A 26,051-nucleotide genomic window follows, 5' to 3' on the forward strand; every position below is an offset into this window, starting at 1 on the left:
GTACACGCATCTGGAGCAACCAGAGAAACCTGCAGTGGCCAAGTATTTTCTCAATGTGGGGCACACTGTGGACTACAAAAGTACCTAAATTCTCTCATTGACCTCTTCGTACTGGGACAGCATACTTAATAAAGCAGCAAATTCACAGCTCGACAAATCTTGTGAATGAAGATTCAAGTTTTCAACATTGCTTGGCATGGGATACGGCAATGGCAATATTAATGTTGCAGCTACCACAGAAAGGAAACCTTTAGTCAGCCAAGAGATGACACTTTGGTGGTGACTTAAATATTTAGATTGCAATGACAAGAATAGTCACACCCCAGTGTGGACCTATATTTGGGCATGCAGCTTATGACAGAAGGCACTGGGGCAATCGACAGTGGTGCACAGTAGGAACAATAGCCTTTGTACCTGCAGCAGAGTCCTTGGTTCATCGTCTGACAGGTGGCATAGCTGTCCTTCTTGCTACTGATCAGGAAAACTCCTATATTGGGCACTGAATTTGGTGCATTCACACCTGTAGCTTTCCTGCTTAGACTCACCTAAATAGAAAACCAGTAGTGTGTTCCTCACACCTGAAGATTTCAATTTCTTGTGGTGATGAAATATTGTGTGAATTTCTCGAGGACATCCAGTGTCTTTCCGAAGAACCATTTCTGCAGAGAAAGTATAAGCTGAAAGAATTTTTTGTTTGATATGTAATGTGTGGTAAAATTACAGTCATATCATTGTTCTCAATAAAAATGTCACACTCAGTATGAAGTACTTACAGTAAATTGTTGTGAAAGGTGAATAAAACTACGCATGCATGTGTATGCACTGTTGCACTCAGTATGAAGTTCTTATAGTACACTGTTCTACACATGCGTATGTGCATACACACACACACACACACACACACACACACATTCACTATTTTTCACCCATAATGAACACTACAGCAACACAATAACTATCATTGTATTTGCTCTGACGCAAAATGTTAACATATATGCCAAAACAGTTGCAACAGATACACGTGGTATAATGACATTTTAGGTTCACTTATCATGTGCTAAACTGCCTCCCCCTTCTGCATATCAACCCACCACTTGCTTTGCTGTCTGTACATCACTCTAGTGTTCAGTCATGAGTAACCAGAAGATGTATGTATTACTGACAATGAAGATATTTAGGTCAAAGAATCTATAACTATAAACCAGTATTATTTGCAAAAATTTACAGTATACATAATCTCATTAACAGCCTTTCTCACTTGGCTGTAATAGCAGCCACAATGATGTAAACTAACAAATGCCATGCACACTAATGTGCTTCAACCAGTGCTTGTGCCACAAAGAAAAATTCTGCAATTAAATGTAAATATTGACATTTTTCTGCACTCAAGATAGCAGCAGAAATAAGCTTAAATAACAAGTCACATAAATGCTGACTTTTATTTTGAAAATCTAGAATTATTGAAACCCTACAAAGCTAAATTTTTGTGCGGGAATAAATTTAATTGCTAATATTTGTGGTATCAATATTTAAAGGTTAAAATATTTATAAGTCTTGTTGTTTTTGTGACTACACACAGTTTCATCTTTCTTTACACATTGTATCTTCTTTTGACAGTACCGAGAAACAGTTATTGAAGCATTCAACTTGGCAAAGGTATTTGAACCTTTGATGAGACCAACTCCATTCATGGGTCAGGCAACTACAGGCAAAGTGTCTCATGGTATTACTCAGAAACAACAACTGCAGGTCTGTACACAGGGTATGTAAGCTATCCTAGAATATTAGATCATTTGCAGATAGATAGCTAATTTCTAAGTGTCATAATGGATGTTTCGTGCTGTGTGTAAGTGATCCTGACTTTCCATAAATTTGAAATTTCAGACCGTAAACAATTTTCAAATGTCATTCCAGCCACTGCAGTATGTACATAATTTAGGAACTGCAATAGCAAAAGTTGCAGTGAGGTGAGAGACAAAAAGAAAAAATTACTCTGAAAAATTCGAGGCAGGGAGAGAGTCATCAAAGTGAATTGTCATAAGGTGTATGTACATAAAAGTACAAAGAAACAGCAGTACGATGTCATAAGTGCCTTTTCTTATCCATTGGTGAAATGTTATTGACATTTTTAAAATGAAAATTTAAAATTCAATTGACAATAGTGTGGTCAAGTTTGCAATGCTTGTTTGGAGAAGTGTGTTAGCGTCCTCAGTAGTTATTAATTTAGACAACCACATGAAATCCACAGGCTGTACTTACTTCATTGCAATTCTCACACGATGGAAATGTGTCACAGGGTGCTGCATATGGAAGACCACACGGAACTGTGCGGTTTCCACTTGAGTTGATATTAAGCAGATGTCTTTGATCTCTATTGAAGACTTCTGCTTTCATTGCCCCTGTATATGGTTGTGCTAATCAGAATATAACATAGCAGTAGGTATTTTTTCACTACCTAGACCCTGCAAAATAAATAAATAAAAATATTAAAAAGTCTTCATGATACTGTAAAATTAAAAGAGGATTAACATTTCTGACTGTAAGATTAACATTGGTTCTTTTTTTTATTTTTTTTATTGTGTAATATGGAAATGTAATCAAGATCTGATCCCAGTGTTGACTGACATGCTGCAAAATACTAGTTCTGTAATTGTACACTCTCAAAAGCCTTTGGTTGATATTAGGTGACAATGCAGATGGTGGTTGTTTTTGCAATAAATAGTAATTTTACTGCATTCCATTTTATCGTAGAGTCCCATAATTGGCTAAGACTCTGGACTTGAATGTGGGTGGACTAGGGTCCAATTCCCCATCCAATCATCAGGCTCCCTGTGGTTTCCATAAATCACTTTCTGATAATACCAGAATGGTTCCTTTGGGAATAATTTCCTTATTCAGTCATAATTTGTGCTCCATGTCTAAGGACCTCATTGCTGCAGGAACATTGAACTCCAGTCTTCCAGTCTTCTTCACTCAATAAAATCAGAAAAAGAAGTATGGACTGTGTAATCAGATATATCGTGAGTGAATTAATATTCTTCAGTTACCTATCAGAAATGTCTACACGTTGATGTGATCTAAACTGCAATAAGTTCATAATATAAGTAAGCTAGTGAAGGAAACCATCCACAGAAATCATACCAGTGGTCTGCTGGAGATTACTGCCTTCTTATGTTTGAGAATGTCCTCCTGTTAATCGCACAGCCTGTGGTTAAAAGCTTGCTCATGAGCATCCGGACATGCTGTTTCATTTGGTGCAGCCAGTGCTTGGTTGTGGAAGTACTGAAGGAAATTTTGTTTCATTGACAGTATTTTTCTGTGTTTCTGTTGGGTTGATCATTCAGTTTTGTGTACAAAATGGAACTGCCAACTTGGTTATAATCCTGAAACCATAACATCAGTCAAGTGCACCAAGAAAATATCCACAATCTTAATATGTCACACATTAGCAGAATGCTACTCGTGTGTAAAACTTCAAAACCAGTTTTACAAAATGTATTGTTTGCATCCCAGTTTCTTTATCTATGTACAGGGTGTCCCAGGAGGAATGGTCAGTATTAAGGGATATATCTGGAATGATCACTTGAAGCAAAAAAGTTTAGTGCACATGGCCTCTTAAATGCTTACCTTAACAGCTATGAGCACGTGCTCATCTTTGCTAATGTGTCATTCTACTGAAAAAGTGCTTAGAGCTCCTAAGTTATGCATTGTAGAGACCTTGTTTACTAGATATTTTTGCTAAAGACTATCTGTCCTGTCATATTCCTGAATACTGACCATACCTTCTGGGGCAACTTATATATTACGCATTTCGGCAGACTGCCATTGTTGAATCATAAGACAAGGGAAAAATCAATAAAGTATATCATGTCAAAAATAGGACTTAAGCATACCAAGCAATCATTGTATTGATTTTAGCCTTGTGTTTTGATCTGATGATGGGACCCTGTTGAAATGCAGTATGTATGTGGACAAAACAAGTGCTACTCAGACAGTTAATTTTGTGTAAGCACTTCACCGTGGTCACCAACAAATTTTTCTGTCTGCCTTTAACCTAAACGTCATCTCACAGTGATGTGGGGATTCACCAGGAATGACACGTGGTTCAGATTCCACATTAAACTGTAAGTTCCCTTTCCCTATTAGGATTACTAAGGTAAGTTAGAGGCACACAAGTTATCAGAGTGCTGCCCAGTTGAAAGACTTGCTCCAGGATATTGAGTCACATGGAATTATTATTGTCCTACTAAAACAATGACTCTGATCAATAGATAAAAGGGCTAGTATAACAGAGTCACAACAGATTTAGTTTTCTATCTTTCATATTTTTGAGTAAGTACATCATTTATAACAGATTTTCTCTGGACACCAACTCCATAACAACCCCCCTTCCCCTGTCAGGATCTTGCTGTTCTTCATCCCTCCCTCCATCTTTTTTATGGTTACAGTAGACTTTACCAATTACAGTTCTGTAACCCCACTTTGATTATTTTCCTAAACTTGATGTTTCTAGTTATGCACCCGTCATTTATCTTCCTGTGTAACCACATGGAACAGAAATATACATTGTACATTTCCATCTACAAGCTGCTACTCATTCAAATACTCTAGATTTCTACCCTTACAATCTGAATAGATCACATTATAAAATGAGAGTATTCTAGTTATTAGTTAAGTTGAAATTTATTGAAGTTAAATTACATGATTATAATTATTTGATTTTGTACTCATTGTTAAGATTATTCCTAAAATATTACATGCATGATTCATTTATTTTATATGTATTCCATAAATCCATAAAACATTCTCACATTGGATGTGGAACATGCTGTTGCAATTGTTATAAATAGTTAGTTGTACATCACATAATAGTGAAAACTTGACCAAACTACAATGACGAAAGATGTCATCTGAAGTACAGGTTATTGAGCCCACTTGGCATCATACAAAAAGGTTGATACCTATTAATAATTCATACACAAACTCCTCAATGACTAAATGACAATAATTATATTTCTGTAATAGTTATAATAACTTTCAAAAAAACATTGAACTGTTTGAGAACGCCACTTATTTGATAAACTTGCATGTGCAGCCTCTATTAATGAGTAGAAAATGTATCATAATCTCACTTAATTTACTTTCAATACTCAATTAAAAATTTTAGCAGCAGTGTAGTTTACACTTTATTGCACAGTGGCAGGTTTTATTTTTGTCAACTCAATTTATATTATTCTCATGTTTGGAGACAGGTGGACTTTCACATGCTTCGCAGAGAGTAGATTTCTTAAGAAGAAAGCATATGAAATAAAGTGTGTATAAGGAAGCACTGCCAAGTATTCCCAACAGTCCATACAATTGGAAATAAGATGTTCTTGGACTTATTCACAAATGATTGTAATCTCTCTATTCTGGGCAATGAAGATATTTTGAGGGTTGGGGTTGGGTTTGAGTTGTTTGGAGGAAGAGACGAAAGAGTGAGGTAATCGGTCTCATCAGATTACGGGAGGACAGGGAAGGAAGTTGATGATGCCCTTTCAAAGGAACCATCCCGGCATTTGCCTGGAGTGATTTAGGGAAATCACGGAAAACCTAACTCAGGGTGGCCGGATGCGTGATTGAAACATTGTCCTCCTGAATGCAAGTCCAGTGTGCTAACCATTGCGCCACCTCGCTCGGTTAAGATATTTTGAGAAAGAGGCAACTTCTCCTAGGAAATAAATTTCTAAGACATATTAGTTGAAAGGGAAATGATAGTAAATTAGTTGATGACTTAGAAAACCAGCTTATTGGTGTCTGTTGTAATGATAGGCTGTAAAATATTAGCTTCTCCTCATCACAATGAAAGACATTTGTCAAATCTTATAAGAAACCCCCTTACAAATGTGAAAAGAGGCTGTTCAGCTATACGTTTTGTAGAAACCCAAACCACCTTTTGTTAATAATGCCTAAATAGTTAAGATGTTTGACAATCCTTACAGGAAATAATTTTTTGGAGTTTTGAAAGAGCAGCTGAAAGGGAAACTGGTCTGCAGTAGTTTTATATTTATGGCATCACTTTTTGTGGAAAGAGGTTTTACAGTGGAATATTTTGTTCTCTCAGAAAGTCTATCCTATGCCTACATATAAAGGATGTCTCTCCTAAGAATCATCAGATGCATTTTCTCTGGGGTTTCAACAGATATTTGCAATTCAGAACCTCGCTGCTGCTACGGTCGCAGGTTCGAATCCTGCCTCGGGCATGGATGTGTGTGCTGTCCTTAGGTTAGTTAGGTTTAAGTAGTTCTAAGTCTAGGGGACTGATGACTTCAGATGTTAAGTCCCATAGTGCTCAGAACCGTTTGAACCGTTTTTTGAAAGTGTCAGTTTTTTCCCGTTAGAAACAAAATTATTTTTAAAGTGGAATTTTACTTGCCCATTCAACAGAACAATCCCAAATTAGTCCAGAGCAATATTGGTTTTACTGTTACATATTAAGAGGGACAGTAAAATATGATCAGTAACGAGTACTCCAATGACAGCACTACCCTGACTTGCACTGACTGCTACTAACACGCAGAAGTGCACTGCTCAGTCACTGCTGGAGTACTGCATATTCCTTGTGTCTTACTGTTCCTGTTAATATGTATCAGTAAAATGAATATTGCAGCAGACTAATGTGGTAGTCAAACTGCCTATTGGCTTCTGTCTCGGGTTCTTCGGCCGACGTTCATCTAATGATTTTTCTGACGTTTCGCCAGCACGAGTGGCTGGCATTGTCAAAGCTTCACCCTCCATTGCCGGTGGTGAACTGGAGCCGAGCTCGCGGGCGCAGACTATATGTACCTGGCGCGCCAACGTCCGAGGGCTTCTCCGCGGTCATTTCCGGTGCGGTTCTCCTCTTGCTACCTGCGACGGTCGTTCGCTGCAGTACGGGAAGCCAGGATCCGTTGACCTTAAGGCTTTCCTCTTTCTTGTTCAAACTGTTCGCGTGTTTTTGTATTTCTACAGCTTCTCTGAACAAGCGCGTGTGATAGTGGTTCTCTACAGCCAGAACTTCCGTGTCGGCGAATTTTATTACGTGGTCGGTCTCATTCAGTGCGTGTTCTGCCACGGCCGATTTCTCCACCTGCCCCAACCTGCAATGTCGCTTATGCTCCTTGATCCTGGTGTTAATGGATCGTCCAGTCATCCCGACATAAACTTTTCCGCATGTGCATGGTATGCGGTATATTCCCGACATTGCAAGTGGGTCTCTTTTCTCCTTCGCCGATCTAAGACACTCTTTGATCTTCCTTGTCGGTTTGAAGATCGTCTTTACGCCATGTTTGCGCAATATACGGCCGATTCTGTCCGTCACTCTGGGAATGTATGGCAGAAAGGCCGTACCCGACATTTCTTTTTCTGGTTCCTTACTTCGCCGAGTGTTTGGCTCAGTTACACTTCTAATATGATTTGTGGAGTACCCATTGCTCCTCAGGACTGTTTCCAGGTGTTGCATTTCTCGTTTGAGGTGTTGCGGCTCACATATTCGTCCTGCTCTCGTTACGAGCGTACTAATCATGCCCCTTTTCTGGCTTGGGTGGTGGTTTGACAGTTTGTGCAGGTATCGGTCCGTGTGAGTCGGTTTTCGATACACGCTGTGTCCCAGGTTTTCGCCGTCCCTTGTGACCAGCACATCTAGAAATGGCAGTTTCTTGTCCTTTTCTACTTCCATGGTAAATGTTATGTTGGCATGGAGGCTGTTCAAGTGTCTTAGGAAGTCACCGAGCTGTTCTTCACCATGGCTCCACACCACGAAAGTATCATCGACGTACCTGTACCACACCTTAGGTTTGCAAGTCGCCGAGTCCAGTGCCTGTGCTTCGAATTGTTCCATGAAGAAGTTGGCCACCACTGGACTGAGAGGACTACCCATGGCGACGCCTTCCAGCTGTTCGTAGAAGTCGCCATTCCACGTGAAATAGCTCGTGGTGAGACATGCATGGAAGAGCTTTCTGATGTCTGGCGGGAAAATGGAACCGATGTGCTCCAGAGCGTCACTGAGTGGCACTTTCGTAAATAACGAAACAACATCAAAGCTGACCAGGATGTCGTTTGGTGCAAGTTTCAGTTTCTTCAGCTTCTCAATGAAATGTCCTGAGTCCTTAATGTATGTGTCGGTCTTCCCCACGTGTGGTTGGAGCAGAGAGGCCAAGTGTTTTGCCAGCTTATATGTCGGTGATCCAGGAGCGCTAACGATCGGTCTCAGTGGAACGTTGTTCTTATGGATCTTGGGTAATCCATACAGCCGAGGTGGTAGGGCTTCTGTGTTGCGCAGGTTTCTCTGTATGTCCGCCGGCAGAGAAGACGCCTTGATCAATCGATTCGTATTCCGTGTGATACGTTGCGTCGGATCTGCGCTTAGTTTTCGGTACGTCGTCGGATCTAATAGGTCTCGGATCTTTTGCTCATAATCTTCGGTCTTCATTACGACGGTCGCATTCCCCTTATCGGCAGGCAGTACCAATATACTCTTGTCGGCGTTGAGATTCTTAATGGCTTGTACCTCTTCTTTCTTCAGGTTGCAAGCTGGCGGTTTTGCTCGGCGCAGTATCCTGGCTGTTTCCGTGCGTATTTCCTCTGCCCTTTCACAAGGAAGGGCACGAATGGCTGCTTCGGTGTTGGCAATGATGTCCTCCATAGGTATGGTTCTCGGGATGATAGCGAAATTCCCTCCTTTTTGAAGAACAGACACTTCCTCTTCGGTCAATTGTCGTTCAGTGAGGTTGACCACTGTGTGTGACATGTCGGGAGTCGCCTTGTCGGTCTGCTTCCGGCATCTTTCAAACTTTTTCTTCTGTCGCTCGGTGCAGCGCTCGAGTTCGTTCTGCATGCTCCTGTGAGTGATGCTGTCGATCTTGTCCCAGTCGTCTCGATGCATTCTGCTACTTAGTTGATAGAAAATGTCCAGAAGTTCCTGATCCGTTCTTGCCAAGTCTCTCCGTGTTGTATGTATTCGCTCACGAAGAAAAGCTCGTTCCATTCTGTCGTAGATACGATGTGCTTGGGCGGTGGTGAATAGGCGCTTGCATCTCAAGAACTTCGGTGTAGCACATTCATCTCGGCACCGTGACAGAAAGGCGAGAGAGGACATCAGTCGCGCTTTCTTCTTCCGTCGTTGGTCAAGGCGTCGGTACAATCTGCAAATCTCCTCCCCGTAGAGGCGTAATACAAAATTGTTGAGGCTTTCGTGGCCACTTGTTGACAAACTGCCTATTGGCTTCTGTCTCGGGTTCTTCGGCCGACGTTCATCTAATGATTTTTCTGACGTTTCGCCAGCACGAGTGGCTGGCATTGTCAAAGCTTCATACAACACGGAGAGACTTGGCAAGAACGGATCAGGAACTTCTGGACATTTTCTATCAACTAAGTAGCAGAATGCATCGAGACGACTGGGACAAGATCGACAGCATCACTCACAGGAGCATGCAGAACGAACTCGAGCGCTGCACCGAGCGACAGAAGAAAAAGTTTGAAAGATGCCGGAAGCAGACCGACAAGGCGACTCCCGACATGTCACACACAGTGGTCAACCTCACTGAACGACAATTGACCGAAGAGGAAGTGTCTGTTCTTCAAAAAGGAGGGAATTTCGCTATCATCCCGAGAACCATACCTATGGAGGACATCATTGCCAACACCGAAGCAGCCATTCGTGCCCTTCCTTGTGAAAGGGCAGAGGAAATACGCACGGAAACAGCCAGGATACTGCGCCGAGCAAAACCGCCAGCTTGCAACCTGAAGAAAGAAGAGGTACAAGCCATTAAGAATCTCAACGCCGACAAGAGTATATTGGTACTGCCTGCCGATAAGGGGAATGCGACCGTCGTAATGAAGACCGAAGATTATGAGCAAAAGATCCGAGACCTATTAGATCCGACGACGTACCGAAAACTAAGCGCAGATCCGACGCAACGTATCACACGGAATACGAATCGATTGATCAAGGCGTCTTCTCTGCCGGCGGACATACAGAGAAACCTGCGCAACACAGAAGCCCTACCACCTCGGCTGTATGGATTACCCAAGATCCATAAGAACAACGTTCCACTGAGACCGATCGTTAGCGCTCCTGGATCACCGACATATAAGCTGGCAAAACACTTGGCCTCTCTGCTCCAACCACACGTGGGGAAGACCGACACATACATTAAGGACTCAGGACATTTCATTGAGAAGCTGAAGAAACTGAAACTTGCACCAAACGACATCCTGGTCAGCTTTGATGTTGTTTCGTTATTTACGAAAGTGCCACTCAGTGACGCTCTGGAGCACATCGGTTCCATTTTCCCGCCAGACATCAGAAAGCTCTTCCATGCATGTCTCACCACGAGCTATTTCACGTGGAATGGCGACTTCTACGAACAGCTGGAAGGCGTCGCCATGGGTAGTCCTCTCAGTCCAGTGGTGGCCAACTTCTTCATGGAACAATTCGAAGCACAGGCACTGGACTCGGCGACTTGCAAACCTAAGGTGTGGTACAGGTACGTCGATGATACTTTCGTGGTGTGGAGCCATGGTGAAGAACAGCTCGGTGACTTCCTAAGACACTTGAACAGCCTCCATGCCAACATAACATTTACCATGGAAGTAGAAAAGGACAAGAAACTGCCATTTCTAGATGTGCTGGTCACAAGGGACGGCGAAAACCTGGGACACAGCGTGTATCGAAAACCGACTCACACGGACCGATACCTGCACAAACTGTCAAACCACCACCCAAGCCAGAAAAGGGGCATGATTAGTACGCTCGTAACGAGAGCAGGACGAATATGTGAGCCGCAACACCTCAAACGAGAAATGCAACACCTGGAAACAGTCCTGAGGAGCAATGGGTACTCCACAAATCATATTAGAAGTGTAACTGAGCCAAACACTCGGCGAAGTAAGGAACCAGAAAAAGAAATGTCGGGTACGGCCTTTCTGCCATACATTCCCAGAGTGACGGACAGAATCGGCCGTATATTGCGCAAACATGGCGTAAAGACGATCTTCAAACCGACAAGGAAGATCAAAGAGTGTCTTAGATCGGCGAAGGAGAAAAGAGACCCACTTGCAATGTCGGGAATATACCGCATACCATGCACATGCGGAAAAGTTTATGTCGGGATGACTGGACGATCCATTAACACCAGGATCAAGGAGCATAAGCGACATTGCAGGTTGGGGCAGGTGGAGAAATCGGCCGTGGCAGAACACGCACTGAATGAGACCGACCACGTAATAAAATTCGCCGACACGGAAGTTCTGGCTGTAGAGAACCACTATCACACGCGCTTGTTCAGAGAAGCTGTAGAAATACAAAAACACGCGAACAGTTTGAACAAGAAAGAGGAAAGCCTTAAGGTCAACGGATCCTGGCTTCCCGTACTGCAGCGAACGACCGTCGCAGGTAGCAAGAGGAGAACCGCACCGGAAATGACCGCGGAGAAGCCCTCGGACGTTGGCGCGCCAGGTACATATAGTCTGCGCCCGCGAGCTCGGCTCCAGTTCACCACCGGCAATGGAGGGTGAAGCTTTGACAATGCCAGCCACTCGTGCTGGCGAAACGTCAGAAAAATCATTAGATGAACGTCGGCCGAAGAACCCGAGACAGAAGCCAATAGGCAGTTTGTCAACAAGTGGCCACGAAAGCCTCAACAATTTTGTAATGTGGTAGTGCTGAATCGAGTGGGTGCGTAAAGTTCTGATTTAAAAATTAGTGTGTTTGAAGCGAAACAAACTAATGCATTCTGTTGATGCTGGGGGTTCTTTGAAAGACATGACAAGCAGGATTTGTTTGGGCAAACAGTAACTACACTTCACAGAAATGAAATTGCAAATATCTGCTAAAATGCCAGAGAAAATGCACTTTACGACTCGTATGAGAGACACCCTGTATATTCCTCAATCCATGCACGACATAGGGTACATAGTTTCAAGATTATTGATTTTCTTTCCTATTGTACATGCATACTCAAAGAGGAAAACATGACTGTGTATATGCCTCTGGACACACTCTAACCTCATTCTTATGATCACTGTGCAAGATATACAGTGGTGGCAGCAGAATGGCTTCACAGTCATTGAATAAAAATTCTCTAAATTTATTCAACAGTGTTTCATGAGAATTACATCATCTTTCCTCCAAGTATTCCCATTTAACTTCTCTGCACATTCCTGTTGCTATTTTGTGTGACCTACACCGACCTGTTACAATCCTAGCAGTGTGTCTCTGAGTTAACTTGAAGCCCATGTAGTCACACAGTATTCTACTTATTTCTCTAGATCAGGTTTTCAGTGGGTTATTTGAGATATTGTCCACTCAGATACCAGGTCTCTCTCCTATGGGTTGTCGGGTGCATTTTCTGTGGTGTTAAGCCAGATATGTGTAATGTAGTTTTGGCACTGTATAATTGGAGTCAGCCGAAACAAATACTGCTCGTCATGTCTTTCATATGATGCCTAGTGTTGGCAGAAGGCATCAGTTTGTTTCTCGTTGTAAGCGAAATGATTTTCAGAATGGAATTATACTTGCCCATTTGATTAAGTGGTCCAAGATTAATCTAGTGCAATATTCACGATATCAGTCTGTATTAACAGGGCAAATATATATTAAAAAACAATGATTCTCTAGAGTTCTCTAATGGTTATGGGATTACAGGTTATAAGAACTTGTTGCTTGAAGATAACTGTTGCCTCAGCAAGAACTGACCTACAACCTGTCCCCCTAGTTACACTTAACAAAGTGGTCATTAAAAATCTTTGCGATCTCCTGCTTAGTATTCATTTTATTATTACTAATTGTTAGAACTTCTTATACACTACAGTAATATCTGTAGGTCACTCAAAAACAACATATCCCTTGTTTCTTTAAGTTTTCCTAGCAGATCAAATACTCATTAATCTTTCAGGCATGCATCTGAAATTTTATTAATTTTTGCTCCAGTATTTCGGCTGGCAACTTCTCAGCCATTCTCAAGGCCAGTCACTTGCAAGTTTTTTTAATCGCCTTACACAATAATGTAGAGTAAACACATGTGTCGGAGATAACACTGTTGGTAACAATGGGCATAAAGTTTTATCTATGACTGATGCTCTGTCTGCTAACAGTGTTATCCCCGACGCATGTACGTTTACCCCACAGTAATGTGTAGAGTTACTTAATATACTTGCAAGTCACTCACCTTGAGAACTGCTGAAAGATTTTTGGCCAAAATATCGGAATGGGAATTAATAATATCCTGAACGCATATCCGAAAGATGTTGGAAAATCCTTTGTTGTTAAAAAACTAAACTAAACTAAACACATCTAATAGAGTGCCTTCATACATAACACAACAAAAGCTCCCCAGATGACTTTGTCGCAACTTAAGTATTATTAGGATTTATCACAATATTGAAGGCTCTATAGAAAGTTACTCCTGTGTCACTTCTTATTACATCCTGCATACTTTTGACTTTATTGCCCAAACTCTTAATTCTGTCAGACAAACTCAAGAACTGTATTTAGAATTATACTGTTGTTTTTTATGTCTGTAGGAATCTGTGCCTCTGTAACCTGTTCCTTGAAGTGCATGCTGTACATTCTTTTTGGAAATACCTTTTTTTTTAAAATGGGTTGCAATGTCATTACTAATGAGTTATGTTTGGAATTTATATTGAGTTATAAATAAATGGACTTCCAGTCAACTTTCTGAAAGTGCTGTTTAAATCTTTGAGCTGTTAATTATTTATGAACCTACTTGTTTTCTGAGCAGTCCATTGTATTTGCAGACACATTGTGGATACAGTCGTGGCTGTGACCATTCGTCTGACATATCTAAAAGACCATTTATAACTTATCTGATAGCAATATTGTTTTAGTATCCAACAGTTATTTGGATCAGTGTTGGATACTAAAACAATATTGCTAGTCTGCCTACTTAGCTGAGTGTTAATGAGTGTTAGCGTGCTTGCCTACCATGCAGTAGGCCCATGTTCAATTCCCGGCTTGTTTGGAGATATTCTCCGCTTGTGGACTCGGAGTTGTGTTGTTCGCAGTATCATGTCATCCTCATCACCAGCACGCAAGTCGCCCAGTGTGGCGTCAACTGAAATAGGACTTGCAACTCAGTGGCCGAGCTTCCCCAGTTGAGGCTTCCCAGCCGACAATGCCACATGATCATTTCATTTCAGTGATTTGGATTCTGCACCCAACCTGTGTATCAATTTGGAGGAAAAGTTAGACATACTCAGACTTCATAGCACAGCTGTAGCTCACTCCACAGCCACTGTGGGCATATCATATGAACAAATCCACTGATGTGAGAGTACCAGTAAATACCGCAACCCTGCACCTGTCCCTCAATTCCTCACTGTTCTCTGAACCCTTCAGTATGCACCACTGATAGCAGATTGACTTACCTTGCCTGTGTTTACATTTTTTTATTTGGTTTTGCTTCCTCACTGTTCTCTGAACCCTTCAGTATGCACCACTGATAGCAGATTGATTTACCTTGCCTGTGTTTACATTTTTTTAATTTGGTTTTGCTCCCTGGACTGTTCTCTGAATGCATACAATGACATTTGCTACTTTTTGGACTTAGCATCTGGCCAGCTGTGTGCTTTGTGAACTACTCAGTCATCGTCCACAGGAACCACTTGTTTATTACTCCAGTCTCTGTGTCACCATTAGTGCAAGTGATCATGAACTGTCTGCCTCATAGACAGAGAATGAAAGAAAGTGGTGACAAGGAAGTTGTGGCCACATCAGTTGAAGTTGTAACAGAAGCAGCCGGGAGAGCAGCAACAGCAAGAAAAACAGTGAGAATTCCAACACCAACAGCACAAATTGCTGTGACAACTACTGCAAAAACTGCAACAGTTTTCATATGCAATATCACCACCACCCCTCAGCCATCCGCTTACTTTGACACGGCAAATGATAGTTGGGAGATCTATTTACATTGTTTTGCTTTTCACGGCAAGGCAATTCAAATGACTAACCTACAGTATAACATCAGAGTGCATTTTTACTATCTTCTAGTAATAAATTGTTCGAAGTGATGCAAACACTATACTCACTCACAGACCCCAGCAGTTTGAGCTTTCTGATGTTTTTGGTTTGTTGACTGACTAGTACGGCCATGAAAAACCACACAGTTGTGGCTAGGCTCAAATTTAATTAAGTTTTTAAGTGATGTAAGCAAACATATGCAGCATGGGCAGCTGACTTATAAGGCTTAGCACACAGCTGTGATTTTTTTTCCTGTAAACAATGTGACTCAGTGTATGCGGAATGATTAGAGTGTGATGTTATTATGCTTCTAGCTCCTGACGGAGAAGTTAATGTGAACGGTTTAGAGTCCTCTAGTTAAACTCTCAGTGATGTACCAAAGCTCACAAAGTACAGCATCAGTGCAAGCAATGTTTAACAATACTACCGGTGTATTTCTTCTTAGCAGTAGTTGTAGCCATTGTGCTATATAATCAACTGATGACAACCAATCAATGTTGTCATCTGATTTATTGATCACCCGATCATCTGGTAGTACGACGAGATGGTATTCAGTAGTCAGAGCAGTAGTTAACATTCCACCACCCTCATTGTTGGTAGATATGCACAAATGGAAGTGCCTTAACCACTGTCAGTATATTCCATAGTGAATGGAAACTCGTACAAAAGTTTCCTCCATGTCTTTACCTTGTCCCAGGGCAGTTAGTATAATCAAATTATGGTAAGACTGTGGCTCAAGGTATTGACGACATCACTGTCTGTTTTGTGATGCATACCACAAACTAAGGCATTAGCAAGACCTATCTTGGCTGGTGGGCAAAACAAACAACAGTTGCTAGCACGTTGCACGCTTATCTTGCCAGTGCCAACGACTCCATGGTACCAAGTTTCACCAATCCCAAGCCCCTCATTTTACTATTCGGTTCCCACTTGAAACTTCACTGTAAGGTAGTGCAGCAGCTGCAGTGTTTGGACATTCTTCCATAGTAACTGTAATTGTGATATGCATAATAGGCCCACTATACAAATGTGAACACACGTTTGCACTTCCCATGTTGCCCAGCTACACAGTCTGACATGCACAAAGTGCTTTGTTGTGCCATAGGCACCAATCAGCAACACACCCTCAACAAATTCCCAGTTATGGAATGTGAAGTAGCAACAGAAAAATGTTGTGATCTGCTATTTCACATGGTGGTGTCTGCTGTGCACTGGGATTGGCCAGAGCATCTGTCTAAAGGCGAAGACCTAGCATGGCACACATATTTGTATTACGACATTGGATTAACATAACTGATGGTGTCTTACGATTAGCTGTGGTCAGATGTGATCGTGGGATGGTAATTCCACCTGCACTTCATTCCCACATACTGAAGCTACTCCATATGGCACATTGAGGAATTTGCAGAATGAAGACAGTGGTGTGATATCTCGTGTACTGGTCCAGTATTGACACCACCATAGAAGATACAGTCCAGAACTGCCAGGGTTGCACCCACAACCAATCAGCCCTGGATCAGCATTTCAACCCTTGGCTCCACCCTGATCACTGTTAGGACTGTAAAGACGGTGGTATTGAGCACCTGACAACAACATTGTTCCATCAAGTCCCAGATTCTGAAACCAAACAGATAGCCAGGATCTTCAAAACCGAAATACCTGAGATAATGATTACTCCTTCCGAGTAGGAAAAGCACTTCCCAGTTTCCTTGCAACATACCAGTCAGCTCCTGTAAATGGATGTCATCGAGCCAAAATATGACACAGATGCAGGTCTTGCACTCTCTGCGACTTGCTGTGCCTGACCCAACAAGCCCACCAGACCATGCATACAGTCTTATTACTGCGGAGTATCCCATGTGTGGGTTTGCACAAATGTTTGATGTTTCAACTGGCCAGGACCAATAAGCAGACATCAAAATCAGTTCCAGTTGCATCGAAACGTATTTTGTCTTTAACAGATTTTAATCCATTGGGTTCACAAAATTTTCATCATTGAAATGTAGTGTTAATTTTACTTTCATTATTTTTAGTAATCTTTCCTTTTTCATTTTGTATTAGTAAGTCTTGCATTATCACTGCTATTTCGAAGTTGTGGAAAGATTTTTTAAAATTTTTGTCCACTTTATATATATTCTGTTTATACTATAATGTTTATTAATTACTCTGTCTCTTTATTCTGTTAATCAGGTGATGGAAAAATTTCGATCAGGTAGTTTCAATATCCTGATTTCTACATGCGTAGGGGAAGAAGGTTTAGATATTGGTGAAGTGGACTTAATCATATGTTTTGATGCACATACTTCTCCTGTTCGACTTATGCAACGCATTGGAAGAACAGGCCGTAAAAGGGAAGGGAAAATAATTATGCTTATAACTGATGGGGCTGAGCTACAGGTCAGTGTGAACTTTTTAAAGCAAACGCTACATGACTCTTCCTACTGAGCCAAGTTTGAACATACATTATTCACACCAGTCAGATATTTTTCCTCATGTTGTGTTTCTGTTGTTGCAATTTTAGCGCTACAAAAGAAGTTTGCATCAACAGGATACAGTAAGTAAACACATAATAGACAGCCGAATGGTCTTGTGTCCCAACAGTCCACGTATGGTGCCTACAGGTAAATCTATGTAGGAAATAATTTATTATTGTAACACTCAACTATTAATTTTACCTGATCAATTTCTAATATCGTGGGTATTTTCCAACCATAAGTAATGACATGCACTCCTTAACAAGAGGTATTCTATCACATTACTGTCTTGTAAAGTAGCTTACTGAGGAATCTTTTAAATGGAAGAAATAAAAACTTGTGAAATAAGTTTTCTTTGTTTGTTTAATACATTATATTCACAGTCATGAAGATGAAATTCAGAAACCTGGTGTTGTTGTTCTTTTTCCTTGTGACTCACCTGTTTCCAGTAGCTCCCCAATCTGGCGGGTTATAAGTAGATGTACTGCTTCTATCAACAGAATGCTAGCACTATATGTAAGTTTTAAATCCAATTTAAACAATTCATGTTTATTGTTGCAGGTCTGAATCCTAAGTACCATGAAATTATAATAAGAGTTAACCAGGTAGATGAGAAAGTAACCGAGAAAGCTGTGAAGAAGGGAAAAAGAAAATCAAAAACAATGGACCTGAAAACTATGTGGGCTAAATCATTCAAGAAATTTGGAGGTGTGTTAAGAAGTAAAGCATTAAAAAATAATAATTATTATTATTAATTCATTCAGGTTTGTGTCACAGTTGTATACAATTTCTTGGTGGTAACTGGTTTTGAATGTTAACATCCATTCTCGGTCATTGCCTGCTTTTTAAGTGTTTGTTAGGGCACTATTCCACTGATAGACTCGCATAACATCTACATGTTACAGATCCACATAACAATAGTGGTCCTACAATTTGTAGTATTGGCCTTTGATGTGAGATAGTATGTTGACTGTGCTGTATAGTCATACCACTGTTGTTATGTGGATCTGTATTATGTAGATGTTACGCAAGTGTATTAGTGGAACTGTGCTCTAAGAAACACTTGAAATGCAAACAGTAGTTTGAAGTTAATGTTAAAGTTCAAAACTAGTCACCACCAAGAAATTATACACAACTGTGAAAGAAATCTCAATAAATAATAATTAAATTTAAATTTATGGTCATTTTACTTACAAAATATTGAAATTTACATAAAATAATAACTAATAGCATTATTCAGGTGTACTCTGTTAACTATAGTTTTTTGACTGATTAAAAAATTTGAAAGATGGGATTGTGTGTGATGCACACAATCGGTACCTGTATGCCTTTAATAGCTGACAAACTGCTAAAAGATTATCCACCTGATGGCATGGAAGCTTATGATTCTCCACCCACTTCTCCATGTTAAAGCTTTTAGATTGTCAAAATCACCAGACTGTAGGCCAATCAGCACATTACCTGCAATATCTAAAGTTGGAGTAAATTGTTCATGAACAGCTGATGGATTACCTGGAAACTTTTCATATCCATACTAAATATCAGTCAGTCTTCTGAAAACACCATAGCATGGCAACTGCATCAATCAAACTGATTGAAGACATCCAGCATGCCATGGACAGACCTGAAGTGCCCATTTTAACACTGCTTGATTTCAGCAAGACTTTTGCACTATTGATCTCAGTGTGAAAGTGAAACAGGTGAATTTTTCAAACAGTGTAATTCTGTGGGTCAACAGTTATCTCAAAAACAGATGTCAGTCAGTCATCTGTGATTCAAAGAAGTCATCATGGAAGCTTGTGCTGTCTAGAGTCCACCCATGTTAAGTCCTTGGTACATAGCTTCTCTCACTGTATATCAAAGATATTTCATATATTCTTCATCCTTATAACTGCCACTTATACATTGATGCCATCCAGTTGTATCTAAGCACTAGCCCTAAGAAATTGTTGCTGCTCAGGTGTGAATGACAATCTTCATTCAGTATAATGATGGCCACCAAACCTGCATCTTAAACCAAACCTTAAGGAGTAACAAGCCATCCTCATATAACATTAAAAGTCAATAAGCTGCCATTTTTGTGAAACATTATCTCCAATACTTCTTAATGGTATACAGTTACCATTTAAAAATGTGTCAAGACCTCAGTATCATCTAGGATAAGCATCTACATTGGGAAAACAATCTATTCCAACATGCAGGACATCTGTCTCCTGCCTACATGCAGCCCAAAAATTTAAAACAGTATCTCCACATCAAATTAGACAAAAACTGGTTCAGTCTTTAGTACTACAAATCTTTTCTGCTGAGATGTAGTTCAACATAGCACAAATTGTGAAATCTCTGTATGACTGCAGCTAACTATGAATGCTTCTATAAGATATATGTGTAACATTTTGGTAATTGATTACATAAGTCCTTCCTATGTTCAGGTAGGTTCGACGAAACTGGATAGGTGACACGATTTTCATGTGCTTCGTTTACGTCATCAGCTTCTTAGTTGCTTGTGTTCTCAATACATCTCTTCACAAATCAAATAGCTATGATCAGTCTGTAACTGCAGTACCAGATTGCATACATCCAACATCTTGGCTATACCATTGCATAACATTAAGTCTTTATGTAGCTCCATATAAATAAATAAATATCAGTTACATGAACCACACTATTCTTTCCAATGAAAATAATCAATTATTGATAATATAATGTAAATGGATAGATAAAAAATCTACTCATCAAGCAGTGGCAGGGAAACACACACATGCAAAAGGATTTAAGTTTTATAAGCTTTCGGAGCCAGTGGCTCCTTCTTCTGGAAGAACTGTTGAAGGGGAAGGAAGAGAGGTGAATGGAAAGGTCTGGAGAGGTTTAGGGAAGGGATACAATTCAGAAAAGTCACCCAGAACCCCGGGTCAGGGGAGACTTACTGGACGGGATGAGATGGAAAGACCAATTGTTGGGGCCTGCACCAGTACGGTATTCTTTCTGTTATACAAGAAATACAACCTGATCAGTTTCAGACTAGGTGCCCCAAATTTTAATATCTGCCAGGTTTCAGATATTAAATAAAGGAAAAGCCAGCTTACAAGCCAGCAAGCACCTAATCACATGATTCTCATTTTTGTGCGAGCTCTAGTTACAAAATTTAGTTAACAGTTCAACAGTGTTTATGCAATCAGTTATTAAAAATATTACATTTATAATATTATTTGTTGACAGTGCTGCATAACTTTCTTCATATTAAGAGAAATTAGTATTTGGAACACCAGTAAGCTACTTTTTCAGTACGATGTTTATCGGTCTCAGGTTTGTCATCATACCATTCTCAAATCAACATATGAGTAATTATTCTCAAAAAACCTTATAAGGATAATTTGTTATGTGTCATATCTGGTCTGGTAATCTTTGTGTTGTCTTCCACATTGTTGTTTGTGTAATTAATATGATAATCAAGATTAACAAAGTGTCTATCACTCATATCATGCCGATGTACATCCATATGTGAGGCTCACAGGAGTGGGGCCTGTACCAACAGATGTGGCTGCCCAGATACCCATTGCCTGCTGTCTGACTTCTTAAATGATATCCATAAGCCAATTCCTTCATTGCCTCTCCACCATCCCTACCCCATTACCACCTAGCACCCTACTTGTCACTGCTGTTGCCACTTCCCTATACACACACATCCCTTATGCTCTTGACCTTCCCAACATCAGGCGCTACCTCCCTGAACGCCCTGCCAACTCCAAAAACAATACTTCATTTCTGATTTGTGTACACATAAGCATCTATATCATTACCCACAACTGCATCTCGTGTTAATGGGCCATATAGAGAAATCCTTCCTAGCCACCAAGATCCTAAGTCCCTAATACTATTGAGGTTAATTGGTGATATTTTAATGAGTTGCACCCAGGGCCAGGACACTGTATTCTCATTCATTAAAATGTTCTGTCCCATGTACTTTACCTGGCTGCCGTCCGCCTACTTAGCTGGCTGGTAACATACTCGCCTCCCATGCAAGCGAACCCTGGTTTGATATCCAGCCAGGTTGGAGATTTTTCTCCACTCGGGGACTGCGTCTTGTGTTATTCTCATCATTATTTCATCCTCATCTCCGGCACGCCCAAAGTGGCATCGACTGAAATAAGACTTGCACTTGGTGGCCGAACTTCCCCGGATGGAGCCTCCCCCTGGCCATCAATGCCGTATGGTCATTTCCATTTACCTTGCTGGCCTCATCCCAGTGTGCCACCTCCCTGGATGTTGGCTCCCCTCTGGTTTGCTTCATAAAGCCTCCATCCATATAAAACCTACTAACCATCAATAATACCACAGTTTGATAGCTTCCATCCCTCTTACGCTAAAAAGTCTCTCGCAGTGCAGTCACTCGCAGAGGTACATCTTCAGTGATGAACAGTCCTTTGCACATTCTGCATTCTGACTGACTTAATGAATCCTTCACAGACAGCCACTATCCTTCCTCCTACACCAAACTTAATACAGAAACAGTTCTCTCATGCTACATTCATGAAACCTTTTGTTTCTCCAGTCACCCTCGCTTATCAGCTTAGATGAACTGGTCCAGAACAGCTTAACCAGATGCTCCACCAGGCCTTCAGCTACATTTCGTAATGTCTTAAAATGAGAAACATGCTTCCAGAAAATGCTTTCTGTGTTTCCAGAAGTGATATTATGACACCCAACAATCCATATGACATACCTGCCACCAGCCTTGCCTCACTGATTATATCCTTGTGAAAGATTTAGGTATAATACCTGTTACATCCACCTACTCATTACCGTATGTTACGGACTATAGGATGCTATGTACTATAACACACACCTTAATTTTTCAGCAATTTCTTTAAAAAATAATATTTTTAACATTTTTATTATTAGATTGAAAAGACAGACTTAAAAAAATTCTTTGCTTATAAAATCAAACTGACCTTTAAAATCTCTTAAAATTGTCATGTGAACTTTCTTTTTCTTCTTCTTCTTCTTCGTCGTCATCATAGTCTTCACTGCCATCAAGAGTGTTACTTATGTCAGACTTCTTGAAAGATTTAACAATAATGTCTTCTCTCACTTTAGATCATGACTGTTTTATCCAATGACACACTTGTTTGATTGTAGGTCATTTTAAAGCTCCATTCAGTGTGAATTCATGTTGGACTTTGTACATCATCCATTTGTTCCATTCCTCTCTCGTATACACTTCAGATGGTTTATTTATCAAGATATCAAAAGATTGTAATTGTGAAGTAAGTCCTCCTGGAATAACAGCAAGTTCTATATTTCCCCCATTCCGCCATCTCTATTACTCTTTCACATAATTTTCCAAATGAATACTAAACTGATCTCGCACAAGAAGAGAACCCTTCTTCAATAAAGCACCTTTCCGTCTCTCCCACACTCAGTTAATCCATAATTTGGTACCAGCCTCGTCTATCCAACTCTTATCATGTAAGTGAACACCACCACCTGGCAGTATTTCAGAAGGTTTTGGCACTGTTTTGTGCTTGAAAATGATCACTGGATTAAGTTTAGTACCACCAGCACAACATAAAAGGACAACAGTGTAGTGGATTTTTTCATGTCCACTTGTTTTTATACTCACAGTTTTAGCATCTTTCATGGCAACAGTTCTGTTACTCGGCACATCAAATATCAGAGGAGTTTCATCCATATTTGTTATTTGGCTTAGTTCCACACTGATTTTCTTTCGAAGTTGAACAATAAAGCGATGAAAAGATAATATTATTTCTAATATTTCTTCATACTCTTGTGGCATTTTCTGAGATATTTTCATTTTGGGTTGCATGGTAAGTCCATGACACTTCACAAACCTGTAGCACCAGTCAACTCCTCCCTTAAAGTCTATTAAGTTACACTGTAGTGCTAGCTTATGAGTATGTATTTGAACCATTTTTGTATTAATTCCAATGCCATTTTGACGGTGTCCTTGAATCCATGTCTATACGTCATCTTCTCGTTTTGGCCATTTTGCATTCAGACCTCCATTTGCACATGAAGTCTTCCTCTTTTTTTTTCCGTTCACTAGCCTGCTAATCGCTGTTTCCATGTTCTTCTGCCTATGCTATTAATTTCAATTTGTAGCCCACCTCATATGACTACCTTTATTTTTTTCCATTACGAAACTAGCTATTAACAAAAATATTGTACTGTTACCGATAACGTAGATCACTTTTAATTCAAGTTCACTGACACCGTAGACTACAGTGACACATCATAGGCTTGACAGTATTCTGGGTTTGTGATGGTGGGGCGGGAGGGAGACTGTGTTAGCAAGCTTGTGTTCGTCACATTGGTGCATTGCTGCTGTCAGTTGAATCTAATTTTGCCAGGTAGAGATAGGTTTCTTGTGACATTGAATATATGGCCATTTTTAAGACTGGCAGGAATTTTAAATCAAAAACGAACATTTTTATATTAATTTCGAATATAAGACACACCTGAATTTTGGAGGCAATTTTTCCGAAGAAAACAGTGCATCTTATATTCTATAAAATACGGTACATCCTGTTCCATCCTGACACAGGCGTATCTTACTTTTTATAAGACAGGTACCCTATGAAAGTGTCTATGTCACTTAGCAGTCGTGATACTACTTCTGCACAGAATTTCATGTGGGTGTGCACACCAGAAAGCTGGCCTCGTGAATTAGCTACCACTACCAAAATGGCTAAGAGAAAAGTCAGTTATCCAGTGGTACATTATGCTGCTAAGCAAACATGGTCATCTCCAGTGGCTACCTACAACCCATGCCACCTAGATCCCCCACCTCTCTCCCAGTATAAACTTCGCTTAGTTGAATAGATGCTAGTTTTCTTACAACACAGCCTTTTTCTCTGCAGTCCCCATGACATCAATTTCTTCTGTCCCTCATCCACATCCACTCCTGTCTACATACCTTCCTCCCCACTCCTCCCCCTCTTCTCTCCAGTCCAATCAGTTAACCTTCACCCACATTGTTTCCCCAGCATAATTTCTCCACATGCAACTTCCCCTGCCTACATCAGGGTGATCTTGACTCTGTCACATTCCTGTCCTGTTACCAAACTGCTTCTCCCTCTCCCCCCCCCCCTCCCCCCCACTTTGCATGTCCATCTCCTCATCCATCACAGCTACCCTTCCATACTTTTCTTGCATTGCTTCTCTTGTTTCATACGTCAGGCAGCTATAAACCCTCCTATAAATAACACTACAACACCAGACAACAGTTTGAAACTGCCTGTTATGTGCTCCAATAGTATTTTGTTTCGACTAACTGTTGATTGAAATGTCATGGCATAAAATTTTAAAATACTTAATTAAATTTAGGTACTAAGAAATTAAATCTGTTGCACAATTACAGTTTGAACTTTTTCCATGTGGACATACAGAGAGGTTGTTGTAAAAAAAACCATTTTCTTCCAGAAACTGAAAAATGTGAATCTGCAACAACAGAGATCTTAGAATCAGCTTTACTCCATGACAATGAGAAAGGTATGTTAGGTTTAACATTTTTGTATGAGAATATTGATGTTGTTGCATGAGGAAAAAATGTGAATTGGCCCCAAAGTAATTTCTTTGTATCTACAGGGTGTAACTGAATTCCCCCCTTTACAAATTTTGAGGACTTGTTGTGGGGACCAAGATGATTAATTTTAGCATAGGAAGTCCTGTCTGGAAATGTATCGTTGTCCTGCTACACACAGCACATGTCGCTCTCCGACTTCTACTGCTTGTTGTCTGGGTCCACTTAGAAGTAAGGCTTGAGGTGATGACCACTAACGTTAACACAGATATGGTATCTCCATACCATGTACTGGTACACCTGATCACCAGTCCCTGTTCCTCCACCATCTGTCACAGCCACAACCCATACCAGTAGGTCTTCGCCAGGTGCCACAGGGATCTTGTAAATCAAGAATTTGATGTTACCCCACAGGTAGTTGGTTAAAGGTGGGAGAACGTGCAAGCCAGGCAGTCGGGCCATCATGACCCATCCACTGTTGTCCAAATCGATGGTCCAGATGATCTCAGGCTGCATATGAAAAATGAGGTGGTTTGCCATCATGCTGCAACCACACATTTTTACACACGTGCAATGGCACATCTTACAAGAGCCTGTGCAGTGCACCAACAAAGAATTGCAAGTAAGTGGCACTCATGGAAGAAGGTATGACCCAATGACACATCCACCCAGGAACTCAGCCCAAATGTTCATATTGTGTTGTTCCTGCAACCTGTGGCAGCACACAGTAGTCAGGTTTTCATCAGCCCATACATGACTGTTGTGAGAACTGAGAACACCTTCCCTGATGAACTTGGTTTCATCCATGAAAAGGACCTACCATGAGAAGTCAGACTTGTCCACGCAGTGGTGCAAGAACCACCTGCAGAAGTGGACTTGTGATGCAAAATCCTGTGGCTGCACTGCTTGTATCTTCTGGGGATGGTATGGGTGTAGCTGCTGCTCATGCAGAACACACCAGACCGTATGGTGATTAAAACTCAGTTTACGTGCTGTGTCTTCTTCCACTGCATGGGATGCAGACTTTTCAACGTTG

At 40.7% G+C, this 26,051-nt stretch overlaps 1 protein-coding gene across 3 annotated transcripts in view; it reads left to right on the top strand.

The window, feature by feature from the left end:
- LOC126248230 (Fanconi anemia group M protein) overlaps positions 1-26,051 on the top strand; it is a 238,925-nt gene that overhangs the window by 125,143 nt on the left and 87,731 nt on the right. For 2 of the 3 annotated variants that reach the window (XM_049949057.1, XM_049949056.1), the window contains 5 exons: positions 1,618-1,749; positions 17,189-17,395; positions 17,520-17,619; positions 18,034-18,180; positions 24,916-24,984. In XM_049949057.1, coding sequence (XP_049805014.1) covers positions 1,618-1,749; positions 17,189-17,395; positions 17,520-17,619; positions 18,034-18,180; positions 24,916-24,984 — 655 coding nt within the window. The remainder of the gene's footprint in view (positions 1-1,617; positions 1,750-17,188; positions 17,396-17,519; positions 17,620-18,033; positions 18,181-24,915; positions 24,985-26,051) is intronic. The other variant, XM_049949058.1, reaches the window with a different exon arrangement.

This window comes from Schistocerca nitens, chromosome 3 (assembly GCF_023898315.1).
Source record: "Schistocerca nitens isolate TAMUIC-IGC-003100 chromosome 3, iqSchNite1.1, whole genome shotgun sequence".
In the NCBI taxonomy this organism is placed as follows: Eukaryota; Metazoa; Arthropoda; class Insecta; order Orthoptera; family Acrididae; genus Schistocerca; species Schistocerca nitens.